This window comes from Diadema setosum, chromosome 21 (assembly GCF_964275005.1).
Source record: "Diadema setosum chromosome 21, eeDiaSeto1, whole genome shotgun sequence".
Classification (NCBI taxonomy): Eukaryota; Metazoa; Echinodermata; class Echinoidea; order Diadematoida; family Diadematidae; genus Diadema; species Diadema setosum.
Window position 1 is genome coordinate 31,371,916 of NC_092705.1, and position 23,305 is coordinate 31,395,220.

At 37.7% G+C, this 23,305-nt stretch overlaps 1 protein-coding gene across 1 annotated transcript in view; it reads right to left on the reverse strand.

Moving 5' to 3' along the window:
- Nucleotides 1-23,305, reverse strand: part of LOC140244575 (FMR1-interacting protein NUFIP1-like) — a 56,448-nt gene that overhangs the window by 16,490 nt on the left and 16,653 nt on the right. The window contains exon 5 of the mRNA XM_072324199.1: nt 12,470-12,646. Coding sequence (XP_072180300.1) covers nt 12,470-12,646 — 177 coding nt within the window. The remainder of the gene's footprint in view (nt 1-12,469; nt 12,647-23,305) is intronic.

The window sequence follows — 23,305 nt, forward strand, 5'->3', positions numbered from 1 at the left end:
GTTATAAACATGATTTTCCTCCTAATCATGATATTGATAACATAGTCAAAGAATACAAACAAACAAATGAAGCCAGTTACACATGATCTCCTTGAGTTCTGTTCTCAATTTAAGATTTGATGACCTATTTGTCGGCAACTAAAAAGGGTGTCTATGAAGGGCAGATGTTAAATGCCTGAAGGTGGTGAGGAAGGACAGAGTGATGATATTGCTTTCATTCGCTTCAATGAAATTCAAAGAATGTCTTTTGTCTCCAGAGATATTTTGCACTATGGCACCAATTCCTGGTGCTCTCCTCCACCCACCCCCCCCCCCCCCTTAGGGGTGAGGGAAGGTACAGTGTAGGACATGACATCTTTTCTCCAACCTGCCTCACACCGCGAGCACTCTGAGCATTTGAGAAAGGTTGCTAGACCTTTGGAGAGGTTATGAAACATATTACATGATTACTGCACACAGGAGCAGACAGACCAGGCAAGAAGAGGCTGAGTGTAACTGATTTCTTTGTTCATACAGGCACTGTGTGCAGTCAGGCAAATATATCCAGACTAAGTCACACATCTGATCACAATGAAAAGATTAATCAGCCTTTGGCAATTGTGGGGGGGGGGGAGGATGCAAGGGAGTTCTTGGGTTCAACACACACCTGGGCTTGACAATTTCACCTCAGGGACACTCACTACCGTCAATGGCTTTATACAATATTTCAAGAACGACCAGACTTTCATGAATCAAATTTACCTTTTTAATAGCGTATCTGACTCTAAGTACACCAAAAATCAAAAAGAAATGAGAGAAAAAATTCAAACAAACAAATCATCATTACCAATCATGTGATATTTGTTTCTTTCTTTCACTTCTGCTTTGTCTCTTTCTTTTTTTCTTTCTTTTTTTTTTTTTTTGGGGGGGGGGGGGGGAGGGGCGGATGGACCAAATGGGACCCAGTTTTGTACCACCCTAATGGAACCTTCACTTTATTTGCCTATCAAGGTAAAAATACAACAATTATATATGGCCTCACGAAAGGCACAATCTATCACATTTTACAATGTTCAAGTGAGACCACATGACTGAAAATGAGCTCTTTTAAAAATGTATTGCAAGATTGCAACTACTGATCTATAATTTAATAAACATGTCAACAACAAAAGAGAGGAACCAGTGGGATACAAACCTGTCATCTACTGCTTTCCGAGCAGCTACAGTCCCACTGGGCTATCCCTGGTTACCGGCAGTGATAAGATGAACTTGGAACAAATACCCTGTTATCTGCTGTCATCTACTGCCCAAGCAGTACATGACAGGTCCAAATCCCGCAGGTTCCTTTTTACCGACATGTTTGTTAAATCATAGATCAGCTGTTGTGATCTTATAAATTCATTTTATAAGATTAGAATTAACAACAACAAAAAATCCCTAATAGCATATCTTCAACCCTCTGCATTCAGTACTCTCTTTCCTTCATTTCTTTTATCACAAATTACATTGACTGAGTCAATAATACCCATGTCAACATGGGGATCAAGGTTCTTTGTCGAACAACTGAAGATTTATACCACCTTTGGTTAAATCAACTAGTACTTGAACTTTAATCCGTTGAAGACGAGTCCCGGGTATACTCGGGCAGATGTCTATGGGAAATGCGTGTTGCAGCAAAATCAGCCCGTTACTGTCATATATCTTCATGGGCAAATTTGTATTTATTACAGTTAGTCATGTGAATGCTGCTGTGTACATAGTATCACATCTAGTGCCTAATCCATAGATGTTAGACTTTTAGGAATATATAGCAGTCAGGTGGTGACTATTACTCTCACTGCTTACCCTTTATTCCACTTTGAATATACTAAAAGTTTATCACTCAGATCGATGCCTACCGCGAGTTCGTAGACCCTACATGACAAAAAGAGGACATTGGAAGCTTTTTACATACACACACACACACACACACACACTCAGAGTTTGTTTGCATGTCATACTTTGGTCTGGTACAGTAAGCAACAGACAAACACTAAAGCACATGTGAGGCACGTGAAGTGACTACAGGGCCATTCTCAGATTAAGTGTTCAATTCCATGTGAGTAAAACCGAAAAATCAACCACAAAGTAATACATTCAAAGATGTGTTTTCGGAAACTTCAAAACCGGTCAAATACAAAACAAAAAGTGGAACATTTTAAATGATGGCCATTCATTGAGTAAAAATGAATTGAAATAGAGCATCATATATGATTTTTGATCACCAATCAGATACGTTACCGCAAATTTACATGTTGTAATGGACTCCTAACTCTTAATTAAATTTATTGTTTTGATCCAATTTCTGTTCAGGAAAAGACATCTGTCCCCCCTAAAGATATTGGGGTTTTTCAAGAGGTAAAGATGTTGTCATCCCTTGCTAATTGGTAGAAATTATTTCTGTGTGGTAGGTTGAAATATGCTTTTCGCAGAAATGAAATATGACCTTAAGATTCACTTTGTATTTTTAGCAAATTTCGCTTACAAATAAAGTTTCGAATCCCACAAATCATGCAAAGGGAACGATTCGATCTGGAATTTCCACAGGAAACAAATATGAATTGCTTTCCTGGGGAAATAACTATTGAAAAGCATCGAATCACTTTTGGTAACGTATCTGGTAAAATATAAGTAATAATTTTAGTTGTGTATGAATTAATAAATATCACCTGTTTAATTATTTACCTCATGAATTGATGTAAAAATGAACGATGTAAGCCCAAATTAACCATTTTAAACATTGTACGTAATATTTAAACTGTGAAATGTAATGGAAAAGAGCCCAAAATGTGAAAGCTAAGTTCTTCATTCACAGAATATTCTCATCTTACGTCTGAATGTATTTATCCATCTGACTATAAATATTCATTAAGTTTTGATGGATAATGCAAACAAGGTTTAAAAAATATATTTTTGCAGGCACTTAGAAGGAAGTAGGTACAGTTTCTATGAACTCGATATGCTAAACAGTTGTTTGACCTATGGTAACGTATTTGGCTCATCCCCTTTAATGAAAATGAATAAATAATTGTTCAACTTATCAATGAATCTTGAGTATTCAAATTTATGAAGTTCTTCCGTCGAGATGTTTTCATTGCAACTGATTGACAAATTGCCCTACATCGACGTAAATAAGCACTGAATTGATCAGTGTTTTAGTAGTAGCCATGATAAAAAAAATCATGGGCGTACATACTCGAGCAGGATTCGAACCCACGACCTCCTGATCACCGGACAGGCGTCATCTCCACTAGACCACCGAGCTTTCGCCCGACAGCAAGTGTTGGTTCTAATCCTTATAGCATGCAGCGGGTACTGCTTTGTTATTCAAATTTATGAAGTTCTTCCGTTGAGATGTTTTCATTGCAACTGATGTGAAAGCTAAGTTCTTCATTCACAGAATATTCTCATCTTACGTCTGAATGTATTTATCCATCTGACTATAAATATTCATTAAGTTTTGATGGATAATGCAAACAAGGTTTAAAATATATATTTTTGCAGGCACTTAGAAGGAAGTAGGTACAGTTTCTATGAACTCGATATGCTAGAATATGAAAGTGGCTGGGTTTTATAGAATAGAACTTTGGAGTTTATGAGCACACAACGATTTTTTTGTAAAAACATTAACAATTTCTTTTCAGTATTTTGATTATGTGGTAACGTATGTTTTACATAACACTGACGCAGAAAGAAACACCATGTGGAAGTGTTACAATGAAAACATCTCGACGGAAGAACTTCATAAATTTGAATAACAAAGCAGTACCCGCTGCATGCTATAAGGATTAAAACCAACACTTGCTGTCGGGCGAAAGCTCGGTGGTCTAGTGGAGATGACGCCTGTCCGGTGATCAGGAGGTCGTGGGTTCGAATCCTGCTCGAGTATGAATCTTGAGTAGTTCTTCATATATTGAAAAACACTAGAATAAATATGCAACAGAACACTGAAACTTTTCTCGGAAGCGTTTCATAAACTACTTTTTACTCTTTCAAAGTTTGGTAACGTATCTGGCGTACCGTAAATGAATCTGTCGGTGAAGTTACAGAGCAATTTCTACTGAATATTCTTCATTTGAACACAACTTTAATTTCTTATGGAAGCGTCATTCTATGCAGAATTGTTTTATGAACACTTTGTTTTACATAACATTATTTGTCACCGTGGGTGCCCTGAATTATACGTAACGTATCTGCTAAATCTGAAAAGCAAAAAACTGATATGCTGAATCTTAGCTTCGTCTTGTAAAATAAACGTTCAAAGTTGTTGCATAGAATATGAAAGTGGCTGGGTTTTATAGAATAGAACTTTGGAGTTTATGAGCACACAACAATTTGTTTGTAAAAACATTAACAATTTCTTTTCAGTATTTTGATTATGTGGTAACGTATCTGTCGGAAAACTTGGCATTAAGTTGTGAGACACTGACGCAGAAAGAAAAACCATGTGGAAGTGTTGCTCTTTTTCACCTCTCTGTCCTTTTGGTGCAAGAATATAATCTTGAGGTCCAACAAAACGAAGCATGTAATTTGTAGGGATGAATTTTGACCAGATTTGATCCCCAGAAAGCACAAGACCAATGCGCAAAATTCAGTCACGTATCTGGGGTAACGTATCTGTGGTAACGTATATGGTCGATCATATTATTATGAGAGCGATATCTACCAAATATTTCTCACTTGTACTAAACTTTAATGTTGAATCGATGCGTCATTCCGAGGAGTAATGTATAATATACAATTTGTCTGACATTGCAATATCTGTCGCAGTGGGTGGCGTGAAAAGTATGTAACGCATCTGTCAAAATAAAAGTGTAGAAAACCGATATTTCAAACATTGTACCGTATTCTCAATAAAGAGCTGTTGCACAAAAAAATCTAAGTACTTGCAATGTATGAAGTATATCCTCAGGGTTTCATATACACAGGGTCATTGCATAGTCTTGTTATTTTCGCAATGCTGTAACACTAAAGAAACTGGTAACGTATCTGGCGGTGAACTTGGCGACAGGTTTCAAAAGGCTATAAAAAAGAAGTCAATAAAAATTTTGGAACTTTTTGAGTATTGTGATTAGCACATATGATATGCTCATCGTCCATGAAAATGATATTTGGAAAGTGTGTTTGTGGACGGAGAGGAGCAATAAAACATAATTCTGAAATAGCCGGCGACACTGCGTTTTGGGGGTCTTAACGAAGTTTAGCAGCAAAATTTTATACAAAAAGGCAGACAACCGCATTTGATCGTGTTTATTTTTAACAAATAAAGTCCTCGTGATATATTATAAACATTTAAATAGTATCTAATAGGTTTCAGGGAACCGCAAACTGTCATGGAATGTCGGCGACACCAAAATTCCGTATTTGAACGCTTTTACTGAGAATGGGCCTACAGAATGATAAAAAGGGCATGTGAACTTTATCAATACATTTGTACATACTGTAGGTTGAGTACACGCTGTTTGAGCAGGGGACCTTTCAGAAGAGGTCTTCCTTTTATAGACTTTAAAATACACAAAATACACAAAATACACGAACACACACACATTCTATTTTTCTTTTCTTTGAAAAAGGATTCTACGTAAGTGACATCTTCCATACACAGGCTATTCTGCCTGCTGGGATGTCAGTCTGTGTGGTTAAATTTTGTCTTCCTGTCGATATTTTCTACTCTCAATCAAAGAGTACCACCAGGCACCAAGTTTGTTTTTGCTGTATGACAGACACATCACTCACAAACATATATATCTCAACTATATTCAACAACAACTATATTCAACAACAACAACAACAACAACAACAACAACAACAACAACAACAACACATTCTTACTGGCTCCACAAAACAATAAGAATTAAGTGCAATCTTGTGCTGGGTGATGCTCTGTAAATCGGTCCGAGCAATCACGCCACCTAAATGGCTATATTGTGGATGTCCTCTGTATGCACCCAGTCGTAACCATACATTGTATAGCATGAATGTCTGGCATCACAGCTAGTTTATTCAGTACTGTATGGATCATGTGCGTGACGCAGTCATGGTCAATGCCTTAAAGCCATAAAATGCCATTTGCAGATTAAACAAAAACTCTGCATTAGTGCTTCAAAATAGTTTTAAATGTGAGCTAGGAAACAACCAAGAATGTAAAGATTTGAATCAGTAAAATCAATGTTAAGTACGTAATGTCATTATATAAACTGTGAACAATACATACGCCTAGTTATAATAAAATGTTTCCAGACTAAACCATCTACAGTTATAGTTTAATGAGAAAAAATAATGATATCTCTTTGATATATTTCAGGCTTTATTGCAAAAATGTTATATGGTAGAATGTTTTGTGATACAACTGACCTACACATATACATCAAAAGTGATATCTTGAACATTTTTTTAAATCACTGCACCCAAAGGTAAACAGGCCCTTTAAAGCAGCAACTGTAACATTGTGTTGCTTGTCATTCCATGTATTACTTTAAGTACATAACTCATACGTGATAACTTCCATCTAAAACATCCTTGGATGTGAGTAATATTTTTCACATCCTATTATCTGGAACTAGAGTACCAAGGTCCCTGATTAAAGTAGCTTCCAAGAACTGTTTAGATTTCACACCCTGATTCTGAGTTCTGACTTTAAACTTTGTTCATCACCATGTCAAATAATTAGTTAACATACTAAAAGCAGGTCCATGATGTTTTATTTGAAGTTTGTTAATTAGAACTACCAGAAATGATTTTATCGTCATTACCAAAATCAACAGTTTATATGGTCTGACAAAATGGTACACCTGGCTTAACTGTAAATGGCTTTTTAAAGCACTGTAATTTGAATTGTATGTTTTTGTATAATCTTTTCATTTTTTGAGCGCATAGGGACTTTATCGCTATGTGTTATGCGCTATATAAGCACTGTCAATTATGATCATGATGATGATGATTATTATTATTCTATTATCTATTCATGTACATAAAATGCATATTTTCCACAAATGAAAATCTAAAGTAGGACAAACATGGCAGCATAGGCCTAAACTTCTTTTTTTCTACCACATTTTGTATCTATTGTAGGAACAAAGTACAATGATGAAATGTCGGGTTTTGTGAGCAGTCGCTCAACTCTCCATCTTACAGCACTTGTCTTCCATCCTGAAGTGTGGGCTCTAACCATCTTAGTGGCCCTCAAAATTTGAAGCAATTAGGCATTGGATGTACACGTATTATGAACCCGCTTAAGACTAGTACCGAGTATCAGGCAGGTGTCTATACATGGGAAATGTGTGTTCTAAAGAGCAAAATCACTCCATCCTCAAAGGGTTAAAATGCATTCAGATGAAAGTGCACAGTCACAGAATCTATAAAGGCCTACCTTTTTTTTTTTTGGAACAAGCTTCAACTCATTACAGACAAAATGACATCTTTTCTCGTTATGTGAGTACTTAACATAAAGATACAGTATGGAACCACATCAGAAACCTTATTATTCACAGAATCTCATTAAACCAGCCTCATAACACTGAATTCTCTTTGTTACTGCAGTTGATTATCAAGAAGCCTTGAGTGCTCTCAGCAGTTTGGAAGTCTGGAAGGGAAGGACGAACTACAGGTGACAAGACCTTTGCAGTACAACACACTGTACACAGGCCTGTCAATGGATAGAAATCAACCAATCAGCGTCGCTGTTGGTTGGAGGGAACAAAACGTTTTCTCACTGAAAATGTATCAAAGTTGAAAAATGCGAAGAACACTGGAGATCTGCAAGCATTCAAGTAAAAAAAAAAAAAAGTGGCTCATGAATTATTTGCACTATGAAATACCTTCTGTAAATACTTAACACAGAATTGATCAGTAAGGCAAACTTTGCTAAGTTCTTATTTGAACCTCACTGTGCTTTGTTCATCAATATTGGCAGGCATGCTGGAGTGCATTCCTTGTCAATAGGCAGATGGATTGTCAAATTGTCAATGAAAAGAGATTACCCAATCCCTATTGTACTACCATGGCCTCCATGTTAGACTATCATGGCACATCGCTACACCCGAGTGGGACTTACAACTACACAGTAGGTCAAGTTTGGATGGGTTCCTGAATGAAGATGAAAAAGCAAGTCATGTAAAGCTACGTGCCTGGCACATTAACCCGTGGAAGACTCGTTCCGAGTATACTCAGGCAGGTGTCTACAGGAAATGTGTGTTGTAGCAAAATCAGCTGGACCTCAACGAGTTCCCGGTTAAATGGTGACGCTGTTTTCTTGTCAGCCTGTGTCATTAAAGGGATAGTATAGTTTTGGTTGAGATGGTGCTGCAGGATTTCAACATTTTTTTTGTGAGATAATGAGAAACCTTTTATGAAATATGTAACAGCATATGATTTTAAGAGCAATTCAAAGTTCTTTTTTTTCCTGAAAATTGATTTTGAAATGGTTGTGACCTCCAAAAACAAAGAAATTGTGATTAAACCGTGGAAACCATGTTTCATTAGGACCACTTTGTTTCACTTTATTTGGGAGATCTCAGCCATTTCAAAACCGATTTTCATCAAATATCTTTTGAATTCCTCCTGGAATTGTATGCTCTTTAATATTTCATAAGTTGTTTCTAATCATCTCACAAAAAAGTTAAAATTTGATTTCCCCATCTCAACCCAAACTATATGATTCCTTAAAGCTCAGAGGACTTTTGCAGTACAAAGCAACTCTTGTCTGTGAGTTGGGTCACTGGGAAGGTTGACAGACCTTTCCAGGAGATAAAAGGTAGGCATCACAGAATATGAGATGACCAATCACAGAAGTCAACAAGAGATATGGCTAGTTTAGCAGGCAATAAATGCCACTGCATAGTTTCTGGCAAATCATGAATTACAATGAACGGATGGCTGTCTTTCTTCAGAGTTAAGTAATCCCTCATTCCAGTTTGGGGAAAAAAGGGGGGTTGAAAAGGTTGTAGGACCTTTTTCACAGGGTGAACTCTTTTTTCACAGCCACGATAAGGTCATTGCAGTCTGCCTACTCAACTAACTCCTCCCCCATTTTTCTTCCCAGGCTCCGCCCACAAAAAAAAAAACCCTAACAACAACAGCTCTCCTACTAAGCCACTCCTACTTGGTGGGGAGAATTAAGCTCCGCCTCCCAAGCCTCTGCTCTGGATTATTCTGCCAACACCAAACAAATATTCAGGATGACCTCTGATAGTGTCAGCTGAATAAGTGTACTTTAATTTCATGCAGAAAAAGAAACCAAACAAAAAAAAAAAATCATAATTTTGCTTTGTCTACCCACTATAACAAAGCGGCAAGCACCTAATTAAGTGCTTGTCATTAAAAGCACATGTCGTATCCAGAATACAGACTGCACCTTTCGTGTAGTCCCATCCAACGTGTGCACACTAATGTACCCAATAAAAGGCAAAATTAAAGGCATGGCAGAAAAGCACTTGCAGGTGACTCAAAGAACCAGGTATGCCATTCAAATGCATGTCCACTTGTATGGATTCATAATACCCTGATAAACACTTACACCGTGACAAAAAGATCATCTAACTGTGTGGCACATATTAGTTTTCTACTATTTTTCTTCAGATTTAATACTTTTATATGCCCACAAAAAAAAACAACAAACAAACAAATTCTACACCAAGAATCTCTCAGTCCTATCATCTGTCAATCATTGCTGATGTACTTAATACTACCCTCTGTATGTGATTAACACAACATCAGAATGCACCTTTCCACAGACTGAGCATAATTTCCACATTTCTATGTTACTTTATGATTAGCAAAAGACATTGAAGAGAAGTATCCAAGTTATGTTCTATCTAGGGACGATGCATTCCAATGCTTTTGTTATAGGGACTGTGCAATGCAAATACATGCTCACTTGCATTGATTCATAAGTTATACCCTGATCATCACACATGGCCAAAAGAATATTATCTGAATATGTGCCATATCTTTTCAAAGTTTCTATTATTTTTCATAAGATTACTTGGATATGCTCACATGAAACTTTCCACACCATGATTCTGTCATTAACCGGTTGAGGACGAGTCCCGAGTATACTCGGGCAGGGGTCTATGGGAAATGCATGTTGTAGCAAAATCAGTCCGTCCTCAACGGGTTAACATCATCTGTCTATCACTGCTTAAATACTGTATAATTGGAAAAAAAAAAAACAATTCCCCTACAGCTGTAGACAAAGTTTAACTTGATGTTTCAATGTAACTACAGTAGGGCCTCAATTATCCGGCCGTGTCAGGGCGGGCAGGCCTCCGGATAATAGATTTGGTCGTATAAGAGAGCTGCTCAAATAAAGCACGTTGTAGCATACAGTGTATCATGCTAGGGGTATACACATTACCAATTTACTAATAGTATGATTAAATCTGCATGGCATTGTCATGTTTCACATGTCATATGATAGGAAAAAAAAACAAAATATAAGTAAAATATCCCTTCATGTTCCTTCATATGTATCTTTTTTTATTTATTGCAATATTGATGGACAATGACATAATGCAACTTGTCAAATACTGCCACTGCACTGTACTGCAACCACTGCTGTGCACTCACATGGGTCACTGACATAATCGTCTCACAAACCGACTTAAAAGTTACAGTTCACTGCGATGATTGAAATATGTCTCATAATGGTTGAAGGTGTGTTTGTTTTGAGTGAGGTTTGGCACTGAAAATACATGAAAACATGAAAAGAAAAATGTCAGCCAGTCAGTGTCCAGATAGCAGAGAATTCAGATAATCGAGGTCCTACTGTAATATGGATAGCAAAATATATCTTAAGGGAAACATACAAGTTATATATTACATCTTCAGAAAGGTGCATTCCATCGTCTTTTGTTACAGGGACTTGCAGTGCAAATGAATGTGACTTGCATTAATCCATGATATCCTGGACATCACTTTATATGTGGCAAAAAAAAAAAAATGAATATGTGCCATATATTTCATAGTAATTTGTCTACTACTTTTCTTCAGATTATTGTACCTGCAAATGTCCAAAATAAACTTTCCAAATCAAGATTCTGTCAATGATATCATCTGTCAATCACTGATAAAATTGAATAAAAGACACTAAAATGCACCTTCCACTAGCCTGATGTAACTTTTCTGCCATGTCTTTTGTTTATCATAATTTTTAGTGTACACAAGACTGCATAATGAATGAGAAAAAGCTTTTCTTGCAAATGCCTAATGGGAAATTGCATGTTGAACTTTATCTGAGTGTTCAGCACACTAAAAATTCACTGTAAAACTGGGAATTTTTTAATAGGTGCATAAAACTTTTGCAAATCCAGGAGCCAAGTGAGAGTAAACTGCATGTGAAAGTTTTTGTCTATATAATGCAATGAATGCCAGTCGCTAATTAGCAAAAGTTTCATGCTGCGAAAAAGGCTGTCAGTTCCAATTTGCAATTGTGGTAGTTTCATGCCAATAATGTTGCTGGTTTTACTGTATACCACAACGGTAAAGCTATCTAATATCAAAACAGTTTATGCATTTCATGTGTCTGAGTGTTAACTGACGAAAGATCAGGACATGAAAAAGGGGTCAGAGCATCATTTTGAAACGTGATAACTAATCACCTTTCCATGTGAGTCTGAATGTCTGCTGACCATAAAACAGTTTGACTATTTGGGTGGGCTAAGCGTCAGCGCATGAAGAAGGTGACCTTAAATTTCACTTGACTTGCGGTCGTAAGTCATATTGCGTATTCTCCATGAATGATATGAGGGAAGGCTGGCGTTAGCAGTAACCATGTAGCAGTGTGTGCTGCGGAACACTGCGCATCTATACATCTTCTTTTTTTTTTCTAAATTGATTGAGGTATGTGTCTGAACCACCTGTAGGCTATACAATGAACATTTCACATTTCTTTATCGAGTTTTGGTATTAACATTTTGTGTCTGAAAAGAGGGCACTATACACATGACATTATTTTGCTTGGCCTAGAAAACATAATCACAAAATGAACAAATTCAATGAATATCCATTTTCACAAACGGTTTCACCTCAGTGTTCTGACAGATTTTAAGTCTAGTTCTATTTCTATTTGTCCATAAGATAGTGTGTTGTTCAAAATAAGTGGCAAGCAATATCAACAAATTGACTCTGTGGACCCCATGAGTCTTTGAAGAAAAGCAATTGTTACATCCTCGTCCATCATCTACCAGTCTACAGCAAAATTTGATCATGAATATTATTCACACACAATGCATGACATGTCATGATACCAGGGGGTGTTTCATACATAAAGCTGTTCTTAAAGTTACGAACAACTTACGAGCGACTGGTGATCAGTTGTGATGTGCTATACTTATCAAAATTTCAACAATTCAGCACAGGAACTGATCATCAGTCACTCGTAAGTCGTTCATAACTTTAAGAACAGCTTTATGAAACATCCCCCCGCCCCCCCAGAACAGGTAGACCAACTCACCTTTACCTGTACTCTCCGTGCCACTATCCTCACTGCTGTCCGAGTTGTAAGACATGGCTAGGCTTCCCAGGGCTCCTACGGTACCCTTTGGGGCCACCTCAATGGCAGGATTGACAGCATTCTGGTTCTCATGACAGACACCTTGGCTCAAAGTGGGATCTTCATCGCCAGAACCTTCTGGAAGAAACATTGTTGCAAACAACATAGAGACATTTGGTCACTTAGGGGTATGGTCTAAGCACCATAGAATTTAACCTATAAAAGCCAGATATATGTTGCATGTGTGAACAGAGTCAGCAGATAAAGATGGGACATGATCACAGACCTCAAGACTTGAAAGAGTAACAGGAACACAGCTGGTAGGCCTACAGTGCAAAATATGTGGTGTTCTGGACATTCAATGGATTAATATGTCTACATGAATCATTCTATTAACCCATTGAGGATGGGCTGATTTTGCTACAACATGCATTACCCACGGACCCCTGCCCATGTATACTCGGGACTCGTCCTCAATGGGTTAAAAGGAAATAATCAAGTCATACTTTTCATCCATTAATCTCTTGGAGAAGAACAAATTGTTTGTTTTAAATCACTACAATCCTTTCTCAAAGACCATATTATCAGATAATGTGGTTTAAAAAGTAGGACTTTTGTCAACTGATGGAATTGATGTGTTCAAAGTATTAATTACTGTTAATAATTTGTTGAAGTAAACAACTATCTGTATGAAAAAAAAAAGTTGTCAGAAACTAACCTCTGTCTAAATGAATCTGCTACATGTACTGGCTTGACAAAAATTATAATGTTAGAATGAATAAAAAAAAACCATTTTGGCATGTTCTCAAGACACTTCTACTGCCATAAACCTCAACCACTGAAATCCAAGTGTGGTATATCTTTAATAATACCGTAAAATAATCACATTTATACATGCAGAGTTATATCATCAAAATATCACTCCACGATCAAACGATATCAAAAGTTATGGTGAAAAGAAAAGGCAGTGTTCAAGTGTATCAAAGTCTGGGTGTATCCTATGGCCCACATATGTGTACAAAATATGCCTTCTCTCTCTCTCTCTCTCTCTCTCTCTCTCTTTCTCTCCCCCCCCCCCCCCCCCCTTCGTCCACCTTGGTTGATCTCTGTTGATCTCTCTTTCTAGATATGTACATATTACACTCATCATGATAGATATCACAGAAAAAAGATGAAAGACTATCATACATGCATAATTTAACCTGTACTAAAAATATTGTCTGTGTGTTTTGACATTTTCATTATGTATGTATTAAAGCTAATTTTTAACAGCGTTCCTATTGAAAAGTTGCTACCACACCACAGATGTTTGGAAAATGCAAAGGATTTGGCATTTGGTATGTACAGTAGCATACATATATGCAGTGCTGCACATTCCTTGAGTGACTGCCTAAGCGATGGAATTGATTACTACAAAATGGAAATGTCATACTAAACACTTTCAAACGAAAGTCAAGGACCAATCTTGAAACCTCTTTTATTTTATCTTTTCATATGAGAATATCTACGTAATACACTGTACCTCAAAGTTTTTTTTTATATCATTTGCTAATGATATCCATTATTTTTATGTCCCATAATGACCCCAAATCATTTCAATTATTCCAAATAGTCAATAATTAACTTACTAAAATATCTGAAATTTTATAGGAATATGTTAAATACAGGTAAATACAAGTAAAACACATTATTTCACCAACAAAAGTATTGATATAAATGATGCAACAAAACATTAAGCAAGATCTGTAATCAAATATGAGTCACATTTCAACTTTGTAGAAATAAAGATTGATTATTAATTCACTTGGAAGATCACATAAATATTACATGTATGTTTAAAGATAAAAAGAAATTCATTAAACTACTCATCCTATTTAGCACGCAATTCATCCATATTTCATACTCAAAAGATCCTAATATTTTACAATAGATAGGCATACATGAATTCCGAATTAGTGAACCTTGATGAAAAACAGATTTATGTAGATGTTCTTACATGTAGCCTGTGAAAATAATCAGCATTTATGGTGAAATACGTAAGTGTCTGTACTTTTCAATGGCACAGGAAGCTTTCACCCAATTCTCTTCTGAATCATTTCACTTTAAATTGCCATGTTCATACTTATTTCACCATAAATGCTGATTATTTTCACAGTCTACATTTAAGAACATCAACATATATCTGTTTTTCATCAAGGCTTGCTGATTTGGAATTCAGTAGCATTTACAACATTTGCTAAGCTGCCTCTTTCGATATATTTAAACGTACACCTAAGAATAATTTCATACAAAATTGTAGTTCATAGCTTCTTAGACATTATTTACTGGTATATGATTGTTTCATTTTAGAATTATATTCACTTTGATTGTTTTTTTTTTGTATTGTCTTTGCAAACAATGCAGATATAGTACTAATGTACTACTGCTGTATACTTTCCTAGTTCTGTTATCTTCTTTAAAAGAAAACTGGATGCAATTATAGCCTGTTTTTCACTGCTTTCCTGGGTTGGCCTAATTTCAAGGAAACCTTTCTTCTTTGGCTGTTTCAGTTCAGCTTTTACACAGCTCATACACCATGAATTCTATATTGACTATAAATACTCTGTACTTTGTCATGATTGTGTTTATCACTTCCATTTTTTATATAATCATGCCAAATAAATTCCAGACATCAATTCAAAATTTGAAGCATATATCACATCAATGAAGTATCTGTTGTTTGTGAGGTAAAGTACATTATAGTTCTGTATACCAAGAGATCCTACAGCACAGTACAATACATCTGTCTAGTTTCTGGAAATAAGCAGTGTCTAGAAATTTGAGTGCAATTATCATTAGCATTATTGTTGTCAGCTTTAACAGCAGACTAACAAATTCATGGCAACTTATGCATTGCCACGTAGGACTAATATTTACATAGTATACAGAGAGAGAGACACACACATTTGACACACACAGCAAGTTTTATGTGATCAATGGTAAACCACAGAGTATTCTCTAAAAAAATTCTTTTGTTAAACTTTTCATGCAGTGCAGGAGGCCCAGTAAAGAGGAAGCGTGTTACGGATGATGGAATCCTCATCAAATTCACAGATCTATTGGTGCGACCCACACAAAAGATATCTCGGGCATAATGGCATAGTTTTTCTCTTGAGTTGTATTCAGTGTTCTGTCCGCACAATGCAAGATATAAATACGGCTGCCACAATATTGCACTGTCTCCGATCAGTCCCTTTGTACCAAGCCAGACCAATGGAGCAATCGATGACATAAGACCTGAACACAGCCATAAAGCATTCAACTGCTCAATTCTATTCCATCCAGAATTACAGCCCCAAAGGTGAAAGAAAGGATAATACTAAAAAAAAAGGGTATTTGTAAAGAAATACTACGAATTGCTCAATGCTGAAATGCCATAAAATCATACACACACACACACACACACACACACACACACACATCGAGTGAAGCTTTATCATATTTTTGCAAGCTGTGAACTCTTGGTCGTTTTCGGGGTCAGAGAAGTCACAGAGATGGCATACATTTATTGGAAGGAAAAAAAGGTGAAAAGGATATTTTGGCATCATATGGACCAAAAGCTTCTGAATATTGCTAGTTGGCTGTTCCTCATAATGTATTGCCCTTTACCCAGTGATTTTTTTCTCCCTTAGTAGTTATCCAAAGAAACTGCAAAGAGAGGATCTACACATATGATGACGTTTTCATCAACTAAAAAGCCAGCATGGTAACTCCGACAGTCACCGGTGCGAATTGGTTCTCTGATGCCCCTTTCTGCAACCACAGTGCTGTGTAGTACAAGCAATGGCAGACGCATAGCATTGCGATTACGGCTGTACTGCAAAGCGAGGCACTCGTGCGGACAAATGGCACAATGGAAACTGCCACGGAGCCCGCGAAAATATTCCCGGGTACGTTTGCACAAAAAACACACTGCTCTCAAGGTATACACACCCTGAACATGTCCAGCAACGCATAGTTAGCTTCAATAGGATGTTAAATAACAAATTTATGTTCCCTACGTGCTTTATAAAGTAGAAACCATTATCTATTTTGCAACCTCCCTCCTCCCCCCCCCCCTAAGAAAAAGGAGAAAAATATATATATAAACAAATTACAGTCTAGGTGACAACAAGGATGTATTAAAGGACAAGTTCACCTTCCTAGACATGTGGGTTGAGTGAATGTATAGCAATATTAGTAGAGCATATCACTGAGAGTTTGAGGAAAATCAGACAATCCGTTTAAAAGTTATTAAGTTTTGAAGTTTCTGCTCAGTCACGGCTGGATGAGAAGACTACTATAGCTTGTGATGTCACATGAGTACAACTATATAAAGAAAGTATAAAGAAAATTAAACATATTTTCACTTTTCTCGCACATACCACAAAAGAACACTCGATTTCTCTCTTCCAGAAGACAAGGGGAAAAATATTTCCCTTAACATACGTCAGTAACAAGTCGAAGAAATGTGCACTTTATTAAAAAAAACAAAGTTTTGAGAAATTTTCTTTTTATTTTCCTTATACCGTTGTACGCATGTGACATCATACACTGTAGTAGTCTCCTCATTCAGCAGTGATTGTGCAGATGCTTAAAAAATTCATAACTTCTGAACGGATTGTCGGATTTTCCCCAAACTTTCACTGATGTGTTCTACTAATATTGTTGCATTCACTCAATCCATATATGAAGGTCGACTTGTCCTTTAAACATACATACGGTACAACACTCAACATATGCATTATAAACAAATATAACTGTACTTGGGGAGAAATTTTACTTTACAAATGAGTAACTCTTCAAAGAGAATTTGAAAAAAGATAATGTGGCACACTGATGAATGTGTTGTGGGAGTGAATTCCATATTCTTTGGGCAGCAATCAAAAAGGACCTATCATCTTAAAATTTACCGTTAACTTCAGGAAGAAAGAGTTCAAGCAACATTTACAAGATGCTGTGATCTCTTGACTGGAAAAATAAAACTGAATGAATAAATCCAGAAGAAATATACTGGGATGAGTATCTCAAGGACAAAACAAACCCAATGAATACCCCTACAACAAATCTAACTAGACAAATACATCTACAACAAATAGAATGGGAGGGATATAGTAGGGTAATGACTTCCAGATGAATATCTCTGGAAGAAATGAAACTGAACAACTATCTGTGCAACATAAAATATGACATAACTCCCTAAACAAAATATGTTTCAGGACAAATATCACCCAGACATATTAAACTGGACAGATATCCCTAGTGCAAATAAACTAGGTGATAAGTCTATATCTAGGAGCAAAGAAAAAAAACAGATGAAATACTGGACAATATAAACAACAAACACAGAATCATTCTAACTATATTTGTCCAGTTTTATTTGACCTAGGAACATATGTGACCTGCTACAACAAAAGGATCCTAAAGTCGCTGACGGGCGAGCCAAGCATGGCCCATAAAAATGCTATTTTCAGGCCTTTCCTTTGATCATTTAGCTTCGAAATTTCGGCAGATGATAGAAGATACATTAGACTACAAAATTACGTTAAAAACAGAAATCCAAACATTTTGACAGATTTTGGTGATCTGACTTCAAACTCAATTTTCTCGGCTCACCTGTCAGCGACTTTAGGATCCTTTTGTTGTAGCGGGTCACATATGTCCAGTCGAGGGCAAATGAAGCCCAATATTTCTATGACAAATTTGTTCAACGGATACTTGTTTGAAATAATGTATTCACACAGTTTCAGAAATATTCTTTCAATTTCATTTTCCCAAGGGATGTTTTCCAAGGGCGGTGAGTTGGCTCTGTCAGAAGCGTGTCTGCCTCACGATCACGCGGCCCGGGTTCGAACCTGAGTCTGGACTGAGCAATGTTGTGTGTAAGCATACCGTCCCCTCTTGCGAGAGGCAAAACACTCTGTCCCTCGGATAGGACATAAAATGGAGGTCCCGTGTATGAGAGAGCACAAACTCATGCAACAAACCCAACAAAACCTAGGTTTAGGTAGGTCATTCTATTAAGTGTTGCTACATTATCATCGACATAGTTTAGTTTCATGTATATATTTCGATATACACTGCTCAACAGCATAACATATACTGTGAAATTGTTAACATATTGAACGAGTATTTTACAACTTACACTGATTTCTAATCAAAATGCTAATAATACTATAAAAAATGTAGAATGTAAATTCAATACCTAAATCTATGCATGTTTACCTTAAAGTCTATTGTTAGTATTGGAGGGTGTCAAAGTGTGTGAAACATGATATCTGAAAATACACTCTACACGATCGTATGTCAGTGTTCATTGCTGAATACATTATGATGGACAGAAAGCTACATCAGATCCATATTTATGGGCATGGTAGTGACACATGTCTAATATGGAGAGAATTTAAAATATAGTAAGAAGTGACAAAAGAGCCATGGAAACATGTTTTGCTTCAGGTGTGCTGCAACATTGTATGCCCGTGCTTTGGAGACCAATTTGATGCGTTTTAACCCGTTGAGGACGGACTGATTTGACTACAACACGCATTTCCCATAGACACCTGCCCGAGTATACTCAGGACTCATCCTCAATGGGTTAATCTCATGAAAAGCTTGCAGATTACCAACATAAATTCACTTGTGCAATGTGTTGTAGACTTTTGACCGCATCTTTTGTCATTTCAATCAACAGAATGTACTCCTCAGATTCAAAGTTTTCTAGAGAGCTGTTTCAAAGGTGGTCATCCCACTAGACAGACACCCACGAGTCATACAGCCCACGAGTTGACATTGAAAACAGGTCCATGAGTCATACAGCTCACAAGTCATACAGCCCATGAGTTCAACACTTAGCAAATAAAGCCCAATAAGTCCGACACTACAGTCCTTAAGTAAAAACAGCCCACAAGTTTGACAGATACAACATGGGGCTTAATAATGTGTCGGTCTTGTGGGCCTTGTTAACTTAGTGTCAAACTAATTGGGTTGTATGACTCATGGGCTGTATAATGACTCATAGGCTGTATTTCTGGTGAGCTGTATGACTCGTGGGAGTCGGTCTCATGACATGCACCTGTTTCAAAGCATGACTAAAACATGGAAGGAAAATGGAAGCGATCAACAACGCTGCGAGGATTTTCATTACACGTGCCAAGACACGTATCCTAAACATGCTCTTAGTCTGTAAATACAGCAGTTTGCGAAAAGGTGCACAACGGCCTACCCTACGCTTACAACAAGTCATCTCATCGAATGCATGCACACAAAAGAGTGAACATTTACATACATGTATTTCCTGCTCTTGTATCAGTCACAATCATTCATACTACATCTGTTGTTTGATTGGACAGTTCCACACCAAATATGGATGTGTATGCAGTAGAGAGTAAATGCCTCTTGCTAAAAAGGGCACCAGTGAAAAAAAGAAAATGGGTTGAGATCTTGCAGATGGCCTGCTTTTTAGAATGTCGCCTCGCATAATTTGCATAGTATGAAGTTGTTTCTCTAGAGTGTATATGGGATGATAGACTTGCATTGCACAATTCTACATCAAATTGAAGCTCAGAGTGCCACAAATCCACAACCTGAATATAATAAAAACATAATTTTTCATGACTTTTGAGCAATTTCGACAAAGTGTGTCACATACGTGTACAAGTATCACATAGTGAATGTGACAATATGTGCTTTGTGTATCGTGGAATTTGTGGCAAATGTTGTATAAAATGCAGTTTGTGTGATATATGTGGCAGAGGAAGGCTGGAAAGATATGAAAACTCTTTCATCACATTTTGTAAACTAGCAAAGACTGCAATGTGGATACCTTGCATTTTAAGGCAGTGGTCTTTAACCCGTTGAGGACGGTCTGATTTTGCTACAACACGCATTTCCCATAGACACCTGCCCGAGTATACTCGGGACTCGTCCTCAACGGGTTAGCTCTTTATGTGCCGCGTTCGCATGTTCAACTCAGTCGACGTGGTGTCAAGTTTGCATATTCTGCTCAAACCCACAAACCCGCCCACACTGATCGATAAAATGCCAAATGCCACAGTACAATGAAAGCATTTCTCGCAATTCCCTTCCTGTCACATATAGCTGACATTTTACATGGTGATTGACTATCAAGCCATGTTCTCTACCGGATTTGTGAATAAATTCTAAGTTTCTGCCACTGTTTTGTGTGCAAAAAGTCATGTCTCTACAGTAATGTAGCTACTGGCCATTTGAATGAAAAACAATCATAGATTTGCAATTTACATCAGAGCAAAGCTTGGCATTCACTCTAGGCCTACAACTTTGCTTACTACATGTCCAGGGTTAAAAAAAAATCAATAAGAGTTACAAAGACTTTAAAAAAAGAAGAAGAATGTTTTCGAACCTAAAGCATGACTATGTTGTTGTCTCAGAATAATGTGGCACACAGGGGGTTTCCACTATGGCACATAAAGAGTTAATGGTTTAGATAGGATAGGGTAGGCCTAGTTTGACTTGAGATGGGGTATAGATAGGATGGGGTAGGCCTAGTTTGACTTGAGGTGGGGTATAGATAGGATAGGGTAGGCCTAGTTTGACTTGAGGTGGGGTATAGATATGATAGGGTAGGCCTAGTTTGACTTGAGGTGGGGTATAGATAGGATGGGGTAGGCCTAGTTTGACTTGAGGTGGGGTATAGATAGGATAGGGTAGGCCTAGTTTGACTTGAGGTGGGGTATAGATAGGATAAGGTAGGCCTAGTTTGACTTGAGGTGGGGTATAGATAGGATAGGGTAGGCCTAGTTTGACTTGAGGTGGGGTATAGATAGGATGGGGTAGGCCTAGTTTGACTTGAGGTGGGGTATTTTGGATGGGGTAGGCCTAGTTTGACTTGAGGTGGGGTATATAGGATGGGGTAGGCCTAGTTTGACTTGAGGTGGGGTATATAGGATGGGGTAGGCCTAGTTTGACTTGAGGTGGGGTATAGATAGGATAGGGTAGGCCTACGTGTAGTTTGACTTAAGTTGGGGTATATACATTAGGCCTAGTTTGACTTGAGGTGGGGTATAATAGGATGGGGTAGGCCTAGTTTGACTTGAGGTGGGGTATAGATAGGATAGGGTAGGCCTAGTTTGACTTGAGGTGGGGACAGGGCAGGCCTATGTGTAGTTTGACTTGAGGTGGGGTATATAGGATGGGGTAGGCCTAGTTTGACTTGAGGTGGGGTATAGATAGGATAGGGTAGGCCTACGTGTAGTTTGACTTAAGTTGGGGTATATACAGTAGGCCTAGTTTGACTTGAGGTGGGGTATAATAGGATAGGGTAGGCCTAGTTTAACTTGAGGTGGGGTATAGATAGGATAGGGTAGGCCTACATGTAGTTTGACTTGAGGTGGGGTATAATAGTATAGGGTAGGCCTAGTTTGACTTGAGGTGGGGTATAGATAGGATAGGGTAGGCCTAGTTTGACTTGAGGTGGGGTATAGATAGGATAGGGTAGGCCTAGTTTGACTTGAGGTGGGGTATAGATAGGATAGGGTAGGCCTAGTTTGACTTGAGGTGGGGTATAGATAGGATAGGGTAGGCCTAGTTTGACTTGAGGTGGGGTATAGATAGGATAGGGTAGGCCTAGTTTGACTTGAGGTGGGGTATAGATAGGATAGGGTAGGCCTAGTTTGACTTGAGGTGGGGTATAGATAGGATAGGGTAGGCCTAGTTTGACTTGAGGTGGGGTATAGATACGATAGGGTAGGCCTAGTTTGACTTGAGGTGGGGTATAAATAGGATAGGGTAGGCCTAGCTTGACTTGAGGTGGGGTATAGATAGGATAGGGTAGGCCTAGTTTGACTTGAGGTGGGGTATAGATAGGATAGGGTAGGCCTAGTTTGACTTGAGGTGGGGTATAGATAGGATAGGGTAGGCCTTGTGTTACTTGAGGTGGGGTATAGATAGGATAGGGTAGGCCTAGTTTGACATGAGGTGGGGTATAGGGAAGGGGGAAGAATAAGGCTTGAGGCTATGCAGAAAAGATGCCTTTAAATCACTTTTAAAAGAAAATATTTCTTGTATCAATACCTGCAACAGCAGTTTTATGCAATTCCCCTTCCCTCCCCCTCCCCCACCCACACACACACACACAAACATGCACAAAAAATTGTTTGTCAAACAGCATGATACAAGCATGCATCAACTGTATGGATATAAAAGTATAGAGAATGAAGCATAAAAGTGTCTGCCAACCATTCCTGAACTTAATAATGTTTTCACAATAATTGCAATTTTGTATTGAAATGAGAGTGCCCCTTCTATTTTATTAAATTCTTTGTCTATATCTATGTGATATTAAAATCTCTTGCAATATAATGGGAAACATGGAAAGAGATTGATCTGGGCTGCCTGAGCCCAAATTCACAGGCACAATCAGAAATTCTTGTCACTCATTGGCATAATGCATATAAGTGTACAATAAGTGTACAGCAGCATGCGGCATGCAGTAAACATGTGTTAAAACCTTCTTTTCGTGGTGGAGGCCTCAAACTACGGTCTGAAATCTACTCTTTACTGCATTCATACAAACTGCAGCAAAACACTCTGTACGTCGACCTATTGGCTCACAACGTGACCGACCCATTGGCTCACAACGTGACCAACCAATAAGCTGCAAATTTATGGACAACACCCATGCAAATTTATGCAAAACAAAGGTATGTACATGCTTTAACCCGTCAAAATATTTGGAAAAAAAAAGAGAAAAAGATAATGTCTGCCAGGAGATATGCCAAAGCTATGAGTACTCTTACACAG